The sequence below is a fragment of the Anser cygnoides genome, chromosome 1, assembly GCF_040182565.1.
Source record: "Anser cygnoides isolate HZ-2024a breed goose chromosome 1, Taihu_goose_T2T_genome, whole genome shotgun sequence".
NCBI lineage: Eukaryota > Metazoa > Chordata > Aves > Anseriformes > Anatidae > Anser > Anser cygnoides.
The window spans coordinates 148,791,293-148,810,300 of NC_089873.1; the positions used below are offsets into that span (position 1 = coordinate 148,791,293).

The window sequence follows — 19,008 nt, forward strand, 5'->3', positions numbered from 1 at the left end:
CTTTTCTTCCTTCACCCTACCTGAAAGCAAAAGGTCTGATGAATTTGTTGTAATTGCTCAATGTAATTTCTTGTTCAATTATATCAGTTTGATTGTTGATGTTGGCTGAAATACTGACAAGGGTGACAAGGGTTTGTGAAACTTCATAGAGATGGGAAGAAAAAAAAGAAAAGGTTGATTTTGACCAGGAATAAAGGCTGATCCATTTGAGAAAACTTATAACTGCTCTTGACCTACCTCTAATTCTAGAGGTAGTTAATGAGAGCTGCTAATCATAATGTTGCAGAGTTACAACAGTTAAAATGAACACGTAACTACAATCATAAATTCATATGTAGACATTTTTACTGCATTCTGTTTATGTGGATACAGGCTTCTGCAAGTATTTGAAGTTCTGTATATTAAGTCTTCTTTCTTTTAAAAGCACTGTTTATAAAAAGCATAGTGTATATGTAGTTCATTTATATAAAAGCATAGTATGTAAATTTATAAACTAACAAATATAAATTAATTATGTGCAGAATTGACTTGATTTTTTGAAACAAATGGTAACCTTTTTATAACCTACTCAGAATGGAACTGTTACTTATTTATCCAGTGAGCAAAGACACTTAAGCAGAGATATAGACAGAATTAGAAGATCATTACTGTATGTTCATATTCTCTTCTCATAAATACTCTATTTCGGTAAAATACGTTTTGATACAAATAAGAAATATTCTAAGGCACTGTTTTCAGCATTTTCTTCAAAGTAGGAACTTTCTCTTTGTATTCACTTGGGACAATGGTGATTGATTACTAACTTTCTGAAGTTGCCCGTAAGTACAAACAGAGAGAAAGCAGAAAACAATATTTACTGACTTAAGGAAAAAGGCTAATTGCCAATTTTGGTATTGTGTAGTAGTACACAAAGGATAATATACTTAATAATAAATGGCTTTGGTAGCAGATAATAGTTTCTTCTGATGATTTTATATCAGGGTGTGAAGAAATTTGATAAGCTCCACTGTTTTGATCCCTGCCCGGCCCACTGTAGGTTATTATATATAAATCAGTGACCTGATGGAGAATGTGACATGAAGGTGTTTTGCTGATGGCATAAGCAATTGGCAGGATATTTGTGTATCACATCAAGGCAATCCATAGTTATGCAGTCCTAAAGTAATCAATTAGATCTGAAGGCCACTATGAAAACGAAGGGAATGTATCTGTTAATTTAGCATAAGAGTCTAACTGTAACTTAACAGAAGCAGCTAAAAACAGTTATTTGTAACTACCTTTCTTCTGCTAACTCTAAACAAGAAAACAGAAGAATTGGGATCTTTCACAATTTCATAGAGGAGTATTAAAAATCATTCTATGTGTAATATTAGTCAGGGTTTCATTGTACTTAACTGAGGGACATTCTCATTATTACTCCATTGGAAGAATCTAAATAATGAATGTCTGGAAAGGAAAAGTGATACAAGAATTTTCCTTTGCTTTTCTGACAAAAATAATAATCGGAAAAATATCCGTGATGTAATTCTCAATTTATTCATCTACCCCCTTGATGTCACCCATGTGCATGTATATATATGTGTGCATGAGCACGTGTATGGTCTAAATGGACTTTGGCTCTCTTACTATTTTAGCTGTAAAACAGTGTTATCTATCAGCAAGAGAAGGTTCTTCTACCACTGGGAGGGATAGATAGATAGTTCATTGGTTACATCTGTGCTAATAAACAACAAGGAGCAGGGCTTACTATCTGACTGTTATGGCATTTGCTATAGTGAACAAGGTTTTTTCTTGATTTTTTCACTTGAGTAACAGTGTTTTTTTGTTTTTTTTTTTTTTTTTTTTAGATTTATTTCATTTCATATCAGAGCCAAATAAGTGTAGTTCTGCAGTTCTGAAATACTCCAAGCTTTTGTGTTTTACTTTTTCTCCAACCTTTCTTATCAAGTATACTTCTCATTCCCAAGTAAAAAAATCTGTAAACTTGGCATATGGCCTGGAATTTTAAAATACCCCCACTTATAAAGTTGAGTTGTGAATACTTTTCCATGCATTTCCATGCGTATATATATATTGAAATAAGTGTGCCTAGAAACAAATTTTAAAAGTAAGAAAACATGCTTCCCTCTAATGTGGAATCATGTACTGAATGATGATGAGGAGCTCAGAAGAGCTCTCCATAGCTAAAAGGGCCACTTCATGGAAGCAGTCAGAAGGTAGGAGCCAGTGGATGAACAAGTGAGAAGGTCTCATAGATACATGAGAACGTTACACTGGAATAAGCTGCCTAGGAGTGCTTTTGCCCATCTCATACCTTTGGCTGCTCATTTCTTCATTTCCATGCCATCCTTTGTGTCAACACAAACATTCAGGTGGTGGCATGGTGAACTGAGCTGGAGAAATGCCCTCTGGTGAAAAATACTTTTGGGAGGATGGTGGTGAGGTTGAGGAGCTATTTTAACCTGAGTCCATTCCAAAGCCAAATTCCCATAGAGGTGAAAGGAGTTGTCAGAGCAGGAAAGGCAGGGCCTGCTGTTTTTGGTAGTGGTATTGGTTTAGACTAAATAATTCCTAGAATCCCACTATGATGTTTGCTGCTGCTGTGGTATTGAAGTGGTTGGCCTGAGACTGTCCAAGTTAGAGGTCTCACAAGGAGGAATATCAGAATGCCACGTAGGAAAATAGCCACTCCAAGTCATAAGGGTGCTAGTTTTGTTTGTTTTTATTAGTAGTAAATCCAGTGAAAATAGATGATTACAGTGGATATGCAGAAATCGCAAGATGAAATTTCCTTGATAACTACAAGAGATGCCATTTTGGCATACAAGCACTCTGGGAAGAGTACACAGAGGGTACACTTCTGTCTTTTATTGCTGTCATTAGCAAGAGAAACATGATGCGATTATGCAATAAAATCTCATAATCTATATTTATTTTAGTTCTACTTTACTTACATGTAGTAATACTTCATAGTATTATAATTTGTTAGTAGAATTTGTAAACATCATTATTCTTTAGTTTTATTGTAATACATTTTACTATGAGAAGAGGTTGTTTTAATGTGCATGTTATGATGTGATAAAGAGCAGTGAGAATTAATACCATACCAGTATGAATATTTTACTTCTCATGTGCAATTCTCAAAATATGTCTAGTTTGACTATAAGCTGCCACAGAAGAGCCAAATGATAGCAGTGTCTAACTCATCTGAACTCTTCTGGAAAATTTGGAATTTGTTATTTAAAAAAAAAAAAAAGCCAACACAGTAATTTATAGAAGACGATTACTGTATTTTCAATATATCAAGTTACCCAATAACTTTTTAAAGACACTGCAAAGAATTTCAGAAAATATCCCCTTATGTGTGCTAGTCCTATCATCTTCATCAAGCTTAGTATCTTGTTTATTTTGTGGAGGTAAAGTTTATTTTCTATTAGCAATGTTTTTCAGTTCAGTGCTGGTTTTGTTTTTGTTTTCTGCCAAAGTTTAATTACAGAAAGATACTTCCCATGAGTTTAGTGGCCATTACTAATGATTTATGAATTGCTCTTTTATTATACTCTTTTATTGTTGCTAATGAATTCTGCATGCAGTGTACCCCTTAACGATACTGTTCTTCTGTGTCTTGTCATTTTTGCCTTCCACATTTTTGCCAAATATTATAATGAAAAGAGGTAATGGCACCTGAATCTGTCTGAGCTGGAACTTGGCTGCCTAAGTACAAAGTTATGGTCTTGAAACCCTTGCTAAACTTCCAGGCTCTCTTTTCTTACCTTCAAGTGCTACTTAAATTTTCAGCCCATGTGTGTGTTCGGAATAGGTTCATAGCTTCTGGACAGAGTCTTACAGCACTATTTATTTCAAGTTTAAGCCTAACTGGGAACCAGGAATTTGACATTTCTTACTGAAGTCCTTTCCAACGAACTTTCTTCAAGCACTGCTAATCCACATCAGTGAATGAACTAGTCATTCGTACATAAGCAGTTATGCTCACTGTATACAGTGCTGCTCATAGTTACTGTCCTGTTCTCTCTCACGCATACAACAACCCTCAGGTTTTTCTTGTTTTTGTTTTTAAAGTTTTTCTTTCTGCAGCTGCTTGTCGGTAGTGATATGTTTAGACTAGAAGCTCTTCAGGGCCAGACCATTTGTGTATTGTATCCTTAGCCAGATTTGGCTGCAGTCTCTTGACTGACTTGAGATAATGATAGCAATTAAACTTATGGAAGCAGAAGGCTGCACTTTTGTTGGACCTCTGACATGTCAGATCTCTGCTTTGTCTGCTCCCAAAGGTTGACTGGCTTTCCCCAAGCAACAAAGGAGACAATGTAAAAAATAAAATAATTTTCAGTCTTGTAAAATGAATCACCTGTTACATAGAACATTATGCATGAATGTCCATCACAAAACATTCCAACATTCCAGCTTACTGGCGTGAGTGGTGCCAGTGGCCCAGCCAGACTTGCATGAAGTAGCAGAAGAGCTGGATGATAATCCAAGTTCCCCTGATTGTTGAACGTCTTGTGTTCCTTGCTTCACATGCCTTTGTATTTTATTACTTTGAATTGGACTTTTTTATAACAGTTTCAGATGTTTTATTTCAAGAGTTTTTTTTTTCTTATTATTCATTTAATTTTAAGATATAGAGACTAGAGTTGTAATTAAGGTATTATTAAAAAGAAAAAAAAAAGTTATTTAAGAAATAATAGGAAGCAGGCCTTCCATCAGGTAGTATATAGGAAAACTAGAAAGCCAAAGGATAAATCATGTGACAAAGCTTTGTGAGCGTAGGATTTCAAATTCTCTGTTTCCTTTCCCTTGGAATACAGTCTCTGTACTGATTTCCTGATTTAACCTTGTTTATCTGTGTAATAAGCTGCCTTTGCTTTGCCTGTTTCATAATGACTTTTATGGAAGTTTTACTGCAGAAAAGTGCCTTCCTGCTGCAATGCTAATTTATCCTCTATCTCAATCAGGCAGTCCAACCAAAAGTCAAAAAACAAACCACCCTTCATATTGTAAATTACATTTTGAACAACATAGTGGTGCAACTATTTAGAACAGAGAAGAGGAATTTTTCTCGAAGCAGAATTAAATTGTTAAAGCACAGATATTGTGGACAACAGGGATATTACAAACTTTTTTTACTCCACCTCAAAGGTAATGGAGTAAAGGAGAACTGTTTGAAGTTGCTGAATGACTTTTTGTTGTTAAAGTATTTCTTGCCTCAAATGTTGCAATGATATCAACAAAAATTATTTTATCTAACGTGGCATTTATTTCTTAGTGCTTCAATCTGTATTTCACTAGGACTATAGACAGATCCCTGAAATGTGCAGAACAACTGCATGACACTGTCTGTCTTTCAGCAGCCAAATTCTAGTGAATTCTCACCTCTGAACTGTATTCTAGCAACCAGTCTAGACAATAAGGTCCTGTGACACTGCTAGACAAATGTTCAATTCTGTAAAATTAACAGTTGACCCAAAGTTATCAAATCTTTAAGCTGTTTCACTGCGAAGTTTAGAAAATAGCAATCTTGGAAGGAAATATTCAAGAAGGGACAGAAGTTCCCCTCGCTGTGCAGGTCCTGTGTTATCTGGGCTGAAGTTTGCTTGCAGTGAAAAACAAAACATACCTTTTTTTCTTTTATACAAGTGAAACAAATTCATTAAGAGTGCAACTTATGGGGAACACTTGGGTTCCTTCATTTAGGAAGGCATTTTTCTCTTTTTAGTTACAAATTGCATGCCTCCTTTGTAATAATTGAAAACAATCAAAGGCACATCAAAAACCATAATTCTTTCTCCCCTTATACACAGTTGATATATGTCTGAAAGCTCGTTGCATAATACAGGCATAAGGTCTGTAATTTGCAAGAGTATGAAGTGTCTCTAGGGGATGACTATTGCAGGACTAATGCCCTTGTTTCACTTTTTTTCTTTTCCTGTTAGTGATAACAGCAAAAAGATCATAGGATTTGGACACAGACATTATTGAGGCAGAAAACTAATGCTACTTCTTAGGAAAAGAGGCAGCATGTTGCAATTAGCATTTGGAGAGCGAAGTCAGTGATTCAGAGGGCAGAGAAGCATGCAGAGTTTTGAGGGTGATATCAAATGTCACTGACTTTTGAAACAAATTGTTTCAGAAAGTCAGAAGCTGCAGATCTGAGCAAGGTATAGTGCGCTTATGAAGCATCCAGTCAATTCTGTAGAAATACTGGTTTCACATTAGCTAGGACGGTGACCTTGATTTCATCTGATTTGTTTACCTTCAGTTTGTTGGCCTGGTTTAAATATGGCTTTGTGGCCTATTAAATGAGGTCTTTTCATAACTTACATGCGGGTTGCAAACCTTTGCAGTCTTGGACCACAAACCTCCTACTGATGCCAGCAGGAGTTTGAAGGCCAGGGTCAGACTCCAGCTTGTTCCAGAAGCATTGAGGACATAGTTAAAAGCAGTTTGACATGTTATATACAGTAATGAGAAATCCATCTTGATGCCTAGGAACACATCTCACCAGGCAAACAAATATGATATCCCCCAGAGCTGCATGTATGTCTTATAAGAACTGAATGAGAATAAGTGGCACAGAGTTCCCAGCTCTGCCTGAGTATGAAGACCTTTTTTTTCTTCCCTCTTTTGTTTTTTCCTTTATTTAATTTTCTCCTTTGAAGTGAGATGTGAATGGGTGTGGCAGTGGCCAGACATATTATATTTTGCTGCCCTCTCATTTTCATAAACTAGGTAACAGACTGACCAACCAGCATGGCCATTGTACTGGTGAAAATCTAATCTGACTGTTGTAGAAAAAGCCTTTTAAATTTGATCAAGCAGATAAATGAAGGAGAAACATCAATTAAATTTTGTTTGGTTCAGTTGCCTATAAAGAAAACAATTGTAATTCATATAAGAAGTTCCTACATGAATTTCTTAATCAGGCTTCACTACTTTATCCTTTCCATCTTCACGCTTAAAATGCACCACTGAGTTCGCTTCCCTCCCCCATTCCTCCACTTTTATGTTGTTTCTTCCCATCTGCCTTAATCAAATTGTCTATTAACTCATTTTCTTTGTTCATATTCCCCCTCAGAAATTCTCATTGTTAGAAGTATATATTCCACATCATTAACAAGAAATTAAATGAATCAGAATCACTGAAATCAGAGTATGCACTGCAGAGACTGGGCAGCTTGTGAAATCTCCTCAGCTTCTTGACTGTGTGGCAGCAAAAAGAAACTGTGCCCTACTAACACAAGTGCTCTGTGCCAATTGACTCTTCAAACATCCTTTTCTTTTCTTTACTTTTATTTCCTCTCTGTTCTTCCTACTGCTTTCTACCTTTTTCTTTTCTTCTGACTCCTGTCATTACCACAGTAGTATTTTCCTGTCTGGATAAAGAACCAGGCAGTATAAGCAGACTCCTTTGCTGGACAAAATATATCTTAAATACGTTCCAACAGAGCTAGCAGAGAGTATAAGTAATATCTCAAATGTAAAAATAACGATGATTCTCGCATTTCTTCCTTGCCTGTTATCTTGCAGTGGAGAGAGTGGGTCTGGGAAGACTGAAGCCTGCAAACAGATAGTGAAGCACCTCACTTGTAGAGCCAACTCCAGCAGAAGTACCTTTGATACAAAGATAAAACATGTAAGTAGCATTCTGAACACTTGAGTTGAACAAGACAAAAATCTGGCTTCTTTGACAGGCAGCGTAATTCAAAGCTGAAGGGAAAAGTCATCTGCTATGCTGAAGTTCATAAAGGGTTTATCACCTCCATTCAAGGTAAAGTTTTTTTTTTTTTTTTTCCTGTATTGATCTGAATGGGAGCAGGATTAAGCTTACATTGATGTGCTGAGAGGAAACCAAAAAGTGGAGTCCAATTTTGGTGAATAGGAACCATTTGTGTGATAAGGTACTGTGTCCTACCTAAATGTGTACTAACTGCCTTCAGTAAATAAATAAATTTTTCTGGTTATGATGATGCTTCTTTGGCCAGTGTAAGAAGCACTCAGTCATCTGGAATAATATTATGTGAAGCAGAAATTGGAAAGTTGCAGTAGAACTGAAAGGGCTGATTGAGGTTATGTGACTCAGTGTTTGTACACTAAATACGGTATAGGCAAGTGTTCTGAAATATTTGCATATTTCATTCCCATAGCAGAACCAAATTTTGTTCAGTGCATATCGTGAAGTCATGAGAACCTGCTTCACATATCAGATACATTTGGCTCCATGCTAGTACATTGCAAATGTAAAGTTTTCATTTGACCATGAAACATTGCAACTCATTGGTGTTTTATTGTTATAGCGGTAACACTGCTATAAAGCTTCAGACTCACGTTCTAAATTATGCTGAACTCTATGTTGCAAATTCAAATTCTTTCAAAAAACTGCCTTTGCTGATGACATTTGTCATCTGAGATCCCAGCTCAGAGGCAGATTTACATGTAATGTTTTAACACAATCTACATTGTTGTTACTGAATTGTTTTGTACTTTAAAAAATATATTTTTTTCAAATCTTTCACTCATCCTTCCACCTTTACAGCACTTATGTTCAACGCAAGATAATTTTTTTTAGGTTTAACTTGCCATATGCATGATACCTTAAAAAACTCTGGACTCGTTCATTGTGTTTGTTTTTTAATGATGTAACATGCATCATTCAAAACACACTGCTTTCTTCCTGAATTATGCATGATTAAGTCCAGAAGGGTGACAAAATAGTGTCAAAGCATAGCTGATGTTAACATACAACCTACAAATCAGGATTATTGGGATGTGGGAAAGACTATAGATACACTAGTTCCTATTTAGTACATTCTAGCCAGTAGGTTAATAAAAGTCCTATGGATTTGGGCTGGATTTTAGAAAACAGTAGTTTTAATGTCTTATGAAGACATTAAAAAAAACTGATCACGCTGAAAACACAACTGAAAAAAAAAACACACTAGTTTTGCTTTCCTTCATGCAATCATACAATTTCCATGTTAAAGTGTTTTTCAGCGTGATCCTGCTTCATGTATGTTCCTCAACTGACACATTTAACCTGTGACACATTTCTGACACATTGACAATGTTGACAATACTGTTGCTTATTTTCTCTTTATAATATAAATTATGAAGATTAATGTTGCAATGATAGGGACTGTACACTTTTAATTTATTTTGAACCCATGAGCCAGACCTTCAGTTTATATCTATTTCTACTGTTTTTTGTTGTTTTGTTGTTTTTTAGTTTACTGCCTACACTGGTTTTCTTGTAGTTTTGAACTGATCTGGCCATAGATATTATTGAATTAGAACTGCAAAATTCAGGTCAAATCCTTCAAATACGTTTGTTTTCAGAAAGTTCAGATTAAATAATGAGTAGTAGAAATCAGTTAATAATTAACTTTCTGAATAAGAAACTGAAAACGGTATGTTTTTGGATACAAATGTGGCAGCAGTGGGAATTAGGAGGTGTGAGAGGTATTCCTGTTTCTGCTGCAACTTGTCTCCTGCTTCCTGGTACAGTTTAAATCCCCACCAGGTCCTCTGGCAACAGTTCAGAGGACAGCATGTGCCAGTATGTCCATCCTATTGTGCAAACAAAAAATATATGAATGTGAACCTTTTCATGCCACTTGCTGTAGAGGTTAGAGTTTAGTTTAATAAACTGTTTAGTTTTATAGTATAGAATTAGTCACACGTGTCAATGACTGTTAGTCAATACAGGTAGAAGAGAAACATCACATATTAGGAAAAATGAGTTGCATGTTTGTTATAGAAAGATCCCTTGTAACTAGCTTGGATGGGACACCCGACCTCAGGCAGAGAATGGAGGTGTAGCAGATCCCACCCAAGGGGAATCGAGTGATGATTCTGATTTAGTTGCCTGTTAAGGTGCTCGAATGAACACGATGGCCTGGATTTGTGCCTGCTGCAGTTATACATAGCATCACTGGAAGTTACTAAAACTGCACTGGTCAAACCGAGTGCTGAATTAGCCAAATTTCAGCAAATGCATCTTAAACGGCAATGCTACTGGAGTGGAACCAAAACTAGGCTCACTGGTTTTCTGCTGCCACCTACTGCACAAATAGCTGGTTTAATTAATAGTTCTGAAGGGTCTGATTTTCGGAGCTTCTATTTTTGTGATTGGAACCACACGTTAGCTGTGCCTCTCCACAGCCCTCTTCCCTCCTGTCTCTTCCCAGCTATGTTCGTCCAGCTCCAGCAAATCACTGTTATATCAGAACAACAGTGTGTTGTGGCCACACTGCAATCAATTTCTCAGGATACAAGAGAGGAAAGTGCTGAAGGGAGTTCATTTAGTGTAAGACAGTAATTATACACAAAAAAGATAAATACGGAGAGAACATGGAAGAAAGAGGGCATATTTTTTTTTTTCATTAAATGTAATGTTTTGAATATGCTTTTTTAAAATAACTGCAAAAAAAATGAAGATGTCACATGGAAATACATTAGTGAGAGATGCAAACAAAATCTGAATCTGTTTTCTTCCTCAGTTTTTTATGAGTTTAATGCTGAAGCAATTCTATTTGAAACCAATAATTTATGTCATTTCTGGTGTAATAAAAACCGTGTGAGTTTGTTTCGTTGCTTTTTAGTGTGAACCGACTGTAACTTTTCAAGCAAAACTGCCTTTGGAGATCCTAATCTTTTTGTTAACCTTGCCAGCTGTGGGCATGTGATTCCATCACTTGTATCTACACTACCTGTAAGGGCACAGCTTATGCCTAAGCCCTTGTCTTCCCTGTTGCATTTACAACTCCCACTATTCTGACAGCGCTTTTTTTTTTTTTTCCAAGCTATTTTATTTTAAGTTTTGTACAGAAAATAAAATTTTAAGAAATTTGTTAAATCCTAAGCTAAAAAAGTAGTCTTTTTTTTTTTTTTTTTTTTTCCTCCAGTTACTGGTCTCAAATCAATCTCACTGATGTTTTTTGAAATATCTTCCTGTTAAAATAAATTTCCTCTCTTACTACTGCTTTACCATTTTCTTGCAGGTAAACTGTGTCTTGGAAGCCTTTGGACATGCTAAGACACCCCTGAATGATTTTTCTAGCTGTTTTATAAAATATTTTGAGCTACAGTTTTGTGAGAAGAAAAAAACCTTAATTGCAGGTAAGTATTATTTAAAACATCTGCTGATTTTATTTAGATATTACCATAAACAACAAGGTCAAGGGGTCCCAGTGTGCCGTACACACAGGCAGCAATGGACTTAAAGTGTGTGAGAGAGGCAAGGGGGCTTTATGGAGCGTCAGAGGAAGGTGATTCATAGCATGTAAATTCACAGCTCTCTGAGAGTAGTGTGGTAGGTTAGGAGGGAGAGAATTGCTCTGTGCAACCACCAGGTGGCAGAGAAACACCAGAAAAAAACCTTGACCACCGCTGATTACCTTTTCATTGCCCAGGAAATCATATTTCTCTTTATTGCTGAGATTAACAGACTGTGACAGCTGTGTATCTCTTTATTGCCAGATAAAAGAAACAAAGAGATTATTTTTTGCATTTATAACTAGTATTGTATTGGGTATTTTAAGTATCGCTTAAACGAGTGATAATCTTAGCAGTTTATGGCAAACAGAAAAAACAGGTATACTCTGTAATACCAAAATGAGAAGTTATTAATTATGGCTTTGAGTTTCCTCTGAAGGAACTAGGAGTCATGCTCATGTTTATTCTGATTAGAGGTAAAATAGTGCGGAGTTGGTGCCTGCTTTTACTGTAAGTGGGAGTCTGCTAATTCCCAGCAAAAATTCATTACTGATGAAAATGAATATTGGGCAAAACTTCAGTGGATTCTGAAAATTCTGATCATCAGAGCCAGTCTGGGAGCACTTTCATTTCTGGTTCGTGTAGGTCATCAAAAAGTTACTCTGTGCTGAAGTGAAAAGTAAGTTCAAAAATAACTGTGCACAGTTTCCTACTTGCACTGATCCTTCTGAATGGCGAAGCTGTGTGGTGACAAATTTTATTTAAGTAACTTAGATTCCATTAGATAAACATTTCCAAAACTGCTTTATTTTTTTAAAAAATCATTATTAATATGTTTATACTTTCAGAAGATCTTCTGAAAAAAATTCTTTGGGAATATTTCATAATGGTAATTAGAATTTATTTTCTCAAGGGAGTTCACTGTACCTTAGCAAATAACAGTGAAAATATTGCTGTGTGAAAAATCAATACCACTTTTTTTTTTTTTTTCTGTTTTGCTTTACAATAAAGACAGGTTATTTAGAAAGAAAATGTAGAATTAAAAAGTGGGATTTCTTTTCATTAATCAGCTATTGGCCGAGTAAAACAAAGGATGTAAACATCAGAATGGACTAAATAGCATCTGAATTGAGCCTGTAAAAATAATGTTCAATCCCTAAAACTAACATTTAAAAAATCCTATTTATTGTACATATTTTAATAGAGTCAATGGAGTTACCACTTCGGACTATATATCTTGAGTGATCTGCTACTAAACAGTTTGTTTTCCTTTCATTGATCCATAAGTGACTTGTGCTATTTTATTCTGCTCTAAAACCAGAATGATAGTTCTTCTGTGGATTTTCTATGTTCTGCGTTAACATATTTCAGTGTATGAGCATTTCAGAATAATAACTTGCTTAGTTTTCACAACACTACTGACCTAAGATTGTGTCATTCAGTTCCTCAGATGAGGATAGCATAGAAGCCTTAAGGTTATGTGTTCCCAAAATTTTTGGGTGCCTTGCTTGAAATTGCAGGGACCTGAATGTTCAAGCAGATTTACCTATACTTGCTAGTTTAATTCACAACCTTTGTCTGTGAAGGATATAAATGTGGAAGCAGCTAACCCGGCTCTGATGTCAGTTTTCTGATACACTGATGCTGTGCTTTTATCACTTTGAAACTATAGGTATAAAAGCAGAAAACCTAGGTTGAGTCAAGTCCATTAACAAATGTAAACAAATGACTTGTCTGCCCAGCCATCCTCCAAATATTTAGGAAATGAGTCATTTACTTTTAACAAAATTTAGGTAGCCAAAAGTTCCAAAATTTAAAGTCAAGAGTGAGAAGTTCCGGTACAGCTGAAAAAATTTTGTATATTTTTCGAAGTACGCGTATGTTACAGATGTTTGTGCTGTTTGATTTGCATTGTAGATGTTACTTTTTCTAGGCCACTGCTAAGTATAACTTTTGAATGAAATTGTCCCTTATTTACACCACCATAAACGAGAAAAGAATCTGGCACGTTGTCTTTGGCCGGTTTAAATCCTACCCAATGATTCTGTGTATTTTTTTGAAAGATCATTTGAAGTAGTGTTTACTGTATTGCACTGTTTAAGCATGAATGAAGAGTGTAAATATGTAGAGCACCTGATTCTGCTGAGATATGACTTTATAACTCATTTAGGCAAACCGGGCTAAATATGTCTGATTTGTAAACAAAACTTCAAGTGACACTAGGCTGCCTCCAACGAAGGGTTTAGGCTGTTTAAACTCTTTAACAGACAGAGTTTAAGGGGAGAGATCCAAAACAATGTACTTAGGAAGAGACATGCAGAGTATATATGTACATTTTTATTATAGAGGACAAGTTGAAAGTAGCATCTCTTGCATTTTAAGTGGAACTGGATGAAGTTATTGACATTGTTTTGTTTGTGCTGAAGTTCTTTCATGCCTAGGCCATGGAAATGCTCTGTCTGACTTTTGTCACATAAGGTTTATTCCTGTAGCAGGAAGTCCAACATAGCCCCAGAACAGAAATGCTGGCCATAGTTTTCATCTACATGCTTGATTTGGTCTTCATTATGAACTGGTTCATTGCCACAAGATTTGAATACAAGGGCGGAGCTCGAGTGTGGTTCTACTATAAGCCAGTACAAACATCTGTAGAGGTTTTATGTGTCTCTTCTGACTTTTTTCTGATGACAGTTGTTTCTCAGTATTGAGTTGAAATGAGAGTTTTCACGTGATAAGTGGTCAGGTACTTTTCATCGCTTTAGTCCAAACAAGCGGAGAGAGTATAACCCAGATTAAGTCACTATTCATTGTGACTGCATAAGGTAAGGCAGTGGGAACTAGTAAAAAGTTCAGAAAAATATCAGAATAAATTCAGAATAACCTACAGACCAGTGGTTTAATTAAGTTTTTAAAATAAACTGATACCTAGCAGAACTCAAAGACTGACCTGCCAAAAAATCATAATCCTTTGTAGTTGATGCTTCATATCAGAAGCCTACTAGTAACAGTCTGATTATATAACTATTTCTAGAATTAAAATTAATGCATTTTGTTTTTATTTAGAAAGAAGGAAGATAAATGGTATTTCATGTAAGTTGACATAAGTTCTGAGATGAAAGGCAAGGCTTCTGTCAGTTTTCTCAAGCATCTAAATAAGGTTAGGAAAAGAAAATCAAGCCTGAGATACTTGTTCTCCAAATTTTCCAGCCTTGCTTTTCTTAATCCTCACATTTTGAAAAGCAAAGTGGTGTGGTTTTTGTTGTTGTTGTTTTTTTTAAGTTGCACTAAAATGGAAGGATCTAACTTGGTTTGCAAAAAGAAGCAGAATGCATATTGAGCTGTGTCTGTTACAAACATTTTCAATCAATTAAAAAAAAATCCCTTTTGAATTTCCTTTTTTTATTTAAGAAAGACTGCAGCATTGAAATGTTGTCTTTACCTTTTGCTGTGTTTAGGACTGAAGGGTTTTTGAGAGTTTCAGAGAATGCATAGCTGGAAGATTTCACTGGCCACACTTTCAGTACAGGGTCTGCTTGCTGACTCTAACTGCTCCGTAGATCAATTTGTCTGTTAGAGGAAGTATAAATGTCCTTGTGCCTGTAAGCACGGTTAACATTGCACAAACATGACAAAATTTGCTCTGGAACTGTATTATTTTTCCCTTTTGTTTCACATGTAGATTAAAGAACATGTTTCTCTTTGTAGAAAAGCCATATTACCGTGATAGTTTTCTTTATGAATTGCTTTAACTCAATTAAAATGTTGCTGTGCTTGATTTTTGCTGATCAGAGACTTGACAGTTCTTAACAGATCTTCCTATTGCTGGAGATGCTAACTGAGATGAACAGTATTTAGCCTTATTAAAGTGGGTGACTTGAAGTAGCTGAAAAGGGCTGAATTAATTTGTGTCATCTAAATAAGTGGTGTTGACCATCATTAAAGTTAAATGTATTAATTAATCGGATAGATGATCTCCAGTATAATTTTTCTTGTTTTTATTAATTGGTGAAGGTTAAAAATACCTGAGTGTGATAGTTATGAAACCCTTAGTGGAGATCTCTGCACAGAAGAAAGTGATCAAAGATTAGTAATGGCCTCTTTTCAAGTTAATTGAGGGTAGGGTTAGTTTTACAGAGAAGTAAGTTACAAGCAGAATAAAGATGTAAGACATCCTTCAAGTTCATCTATCCTGTTTTACCCTGTTGAAATGGCAGCCAGGTAATGATTGATTCTGATCAAAGTGTGTGTCTGGGCCAGCCTGGGCCTAGGTTAAGATTGCATTGCTTCAATTTGCAATGTGCTGCAAATTTACTGGAGGCAGATACATATCTTGCTACCAACTTAATGATTTCCCAAGCATGTCCTTTTACTTCTAGCATGGTTCTTTTTTTTTCATAGTACAGTAACTGAGGGCTAGTTGGCTGATACATAATTTCTCATAATATAAGCTCCATAATAACAGTAAATTTTTTTTTTTTTTTTTGGTAAGATGATTAAATGGGGCAGCTCAGGTCTCCTTGGTTCAGCAAGTCAGCTGTACAGCTCAGCTTTGTCAGTGCTACTGTCTCTTCCGTTGCTAGAACAATGTGTCTGTCAGCACATGTTAGGCCATGCCTGTACTGTTAAATAAAAGAAAGGGTAAAAAGTGACCCTGGATGGCTTACAACTGATCTTCTGTGCTACTTTACTGGTGTTTGTCTAGGATGGTTTGGCTTGTGTGAAGTAGTGCTTCATGAGACAGTGCATGGTTATATGTATTTCAGGGACAGCCCTTACCTGTGAGACCATTCTCAAAACAATATGTTCAAGATTCATTGGTTTTATTTCCCTCCACATTACACAGTTTTCAACACTATTCTCACAGTCCACATTCCCTCACACACATAACTTCAAATAAATTCAAGTTTACAGTTTTTCATTAAACAGTATCGACAGAGATGTAGAGCTCTCCAGAAGATAAGAAGGTGAAAAATGGAAGGTGAAAAGTAAAATCTAATTACCAGACAAATACAGATGGTATAGCAATAACCAAGCTAGCTGTGGATACTAGCAGCTGGTGACAGGAGTGTGACATTCTGGCTTTGATCTTGGCCTTTAGGCTAATGCAGCTACCATGCTTCTGATAGACACACAGAGATCGAACCTGTATAGCTTTGCTTAGTGTTGCATTGGGCAGTGCCATTAAACTTTAATGCCTGAGTCCAAAACTGTTTTTGAAAATACAGTTTCAATGGTCCCCATCTTTAGAAATCTTTAAACTCTCACTCTGCCTTCAAACTTTAAGTGTCTCAGGCATTCTAAGTTGTGCTTCTTGATATGCCTAGAAATGCAACAGTTTTGACTGCACTGAATAATTCAGTGCTATTTTATGCTTAATCCCAGTTTGCTTCAAAAAAGGAAGAACAAAAAATAATTGAAAAAAGTTAGTGGCTCAAAAATGGTATGTATTTAGAGAACATATCTATTGTGCTACTGGGTGCATATACCTGTATTGATGTCATTGAATCTGCAGCAACTACGTGTTGAGTTGGTCATCATCCAGACTGTGGGAAGCTATGGTTTAATATCCTTCTCTGCTCAAAGGGTTTCAAAAATATAGTTCCTCCGTTGCTGAGAAGTACAGTTTAACCTCTAAACTCCACAACCTTTTCGAGGATAAGGATACTCGCTTAAGGATGCTAAGACCCTGTGAAAGCTCTGCCACATTGTGGAGATTGAAAAACATAAAGCTGCAACATAATGTACTGTATCTGAGTCGAGGAGGTCTCAGTTGTATATGAAGGGACCTGTGTCTGGTCTTTGCACCGTAGCTAGTGTTTTACATTAAAGAGTGATGAGATACAGTTTACAAACAGTATGTAAGTGGGAACTGCAATCAGGTTGGTGCTCAGAGGGCTCTGACCAATAGGTACATTTAAGCCTTCCCTTGTTTTCTTTAGCCTGCTGCATCTGGGAACTGCATGGTATCGTACACTCAGTGGAGGGCTGAAGAGCCCAAAAAAGTGAATCTCTCTCTGTCTCCTCCACATATACCTCTAAAATGCCTGTTACCTGGTAAAGTAGGCAAATAGATCTAGGTGGCCAATATTACTTCTGCTTTTGTGCTGTGCCTCTTTCACGAACCTTAGTGGGCATGAAGTTTGAAGTTATGTATGGTCCTTTAATCAGCATTTCCATAGGCAATTCATGGTCAGGTTCTTCCTCCTTCCCCTTCTTCACAGACGTGCTGATTCATGTGGCTTTTCATGTGGCAAGCTCTCATAGCCCTTCGGAGATGTCTCTGTTTCCCCAGGTACTGGTTAGTGAGGTTGTTGATAACCATATGATTTATCTCGTAGTGATCTAGTAGTAACCATCTAGAAGTTAGGTAGTCAATCTAAACTACTAATCCAAGCATTGTTGAGTGCCCACAGAGAAGGAGGATATAGTTGCATGGGCAGTTTTTTCTAGGACATCTTGAATCTTTCTTGCATCTTTCTCTCTCCATGAAGAGGGAGCTTAGAATAGATGCCAATTCTCAGATGGCTACCCTTTGGTAGATGACTAATAGTTTGTCTCTTAGAAAGTCTTGCCAAATATGACAACTGGTTCCTTAAGCAAACAAAACAGACTATAAATCAACAGCATTATCTTTAAAAATAAAAGAAAGACATTTTTTCCACAAATTTTAGTTGAATTATGGTTTTCTCTATAAATCACATATAAAACCCTAGTTGTATGAATGGTAATATTTTTGATATTATGCTTACGTCAGACTGCTTTATAGAAAGATTTTCTATTCGTCAGTGTCGCAGTGTTGAATGGTTTAAAATATACGAGTTTAGAGCAATCAATATAATGATGAATTTATTTGTTTGTTTCTTAATCAGCTAGGATTTATACATACATGTTGGAGAAGTCTCGTGTCATTATGCAACCTCTCAACCAGAGTAATTTTCATGTTTTTTACTTGATGATGGATGGTCTGTCTGCTGAAGAAAAATACACGCTGTACCTCAGTAATTTGTCTGCACACAGGTAGGAAAACAACTTTATATTTAGTATTAATTTTTTTCTTATTTTAATGCCTGTGAGCTGGTGAGGTTCTTCCTCAAGTAGTTAACTTTTGTGTCCTAACTCTTCAATGTTATTTAGTAAGTTATTTAAACTAAAAAGTAGTTATTTTTACTAAAAAAGTTAAAAGTAGCTATTTTAACTAAAAAAACTAAAAAGATAGAAGTAGTTACTTTAACTAAAGTTATTTAGTATTGAGTCTGTGCTAACAAGGATTTCATTCTGAAATTATTCTCTTAAAAAGTCAGAGTCATATGTCTACTAGGATTATTGCCTTAAAGGAGAAAGAGGAAAAAAACTTTTTAGTTTTCTGATTTATTTTTCCATCTTCTGTGAACTAGAGCTCTTTTTATGTCATTCTTTTTCTGATGAAATATTTTGTCTTTAGCAAAGACTTTCATTAAAATTAGAATTTTCTTCTCAAATATGTTAATTTTGATGAAATTTCACCATATGTAACTGAAATTTAAGTTCTCATTTTAATATTTATTTCATATTTCTAAGAAAAACAGAAACAAAGGTTTGACTGCTTTGAAACTAGGGATAGGATTCAACACCCAGCACCTAAAATTAGGTCTTTTTATCTCCACACGAGCTCCCATGTCTTGGTTCCCATTTACAATCAAAGGCCATTGAGTCCCTCTCAGCTGCATGTAGATTTGCTTGTAGGTGTGTGCTTCAAGGTGAGCTGAACCACATCTGTGGATTCATAAACTGTGCTGA

At 35.9% G+C, this 19,008-nt stretch overlaps 1 protein-coding gene across 5 annotated transcripts in view; it reads left to right on the forward strand.

Moving 5' to 3' along the window:
• The window catches only part of MYO16 (myosin XVI), a 383,536-nt gene that overhangs the window by 209,806 nt on the left and 154,722 nt on the right, over window positions 1-19,008 (forward strand). For all 5 annotated transcript variants that reach the window (XM_048077900.2, XM_048077901.2, XM_048077902.2 and 2 more), the window contains 3 exons: window positions 7,549-7,654; window positions 11,019-11,136; window positions 18,102-18,249. In XM_048077900.2, the coding sequence (XP_047933857.2) occupies window positions 7,549-7,654; window positions 11,019-11,136; window positions 18,102-18,249 (372 nt within the window). The remainder of the gene's footprint in view (window positions 1-7,548; window positions 7,655-11,018; window positions 11,137-18,101; window positions 18,250-19,008) is intronic.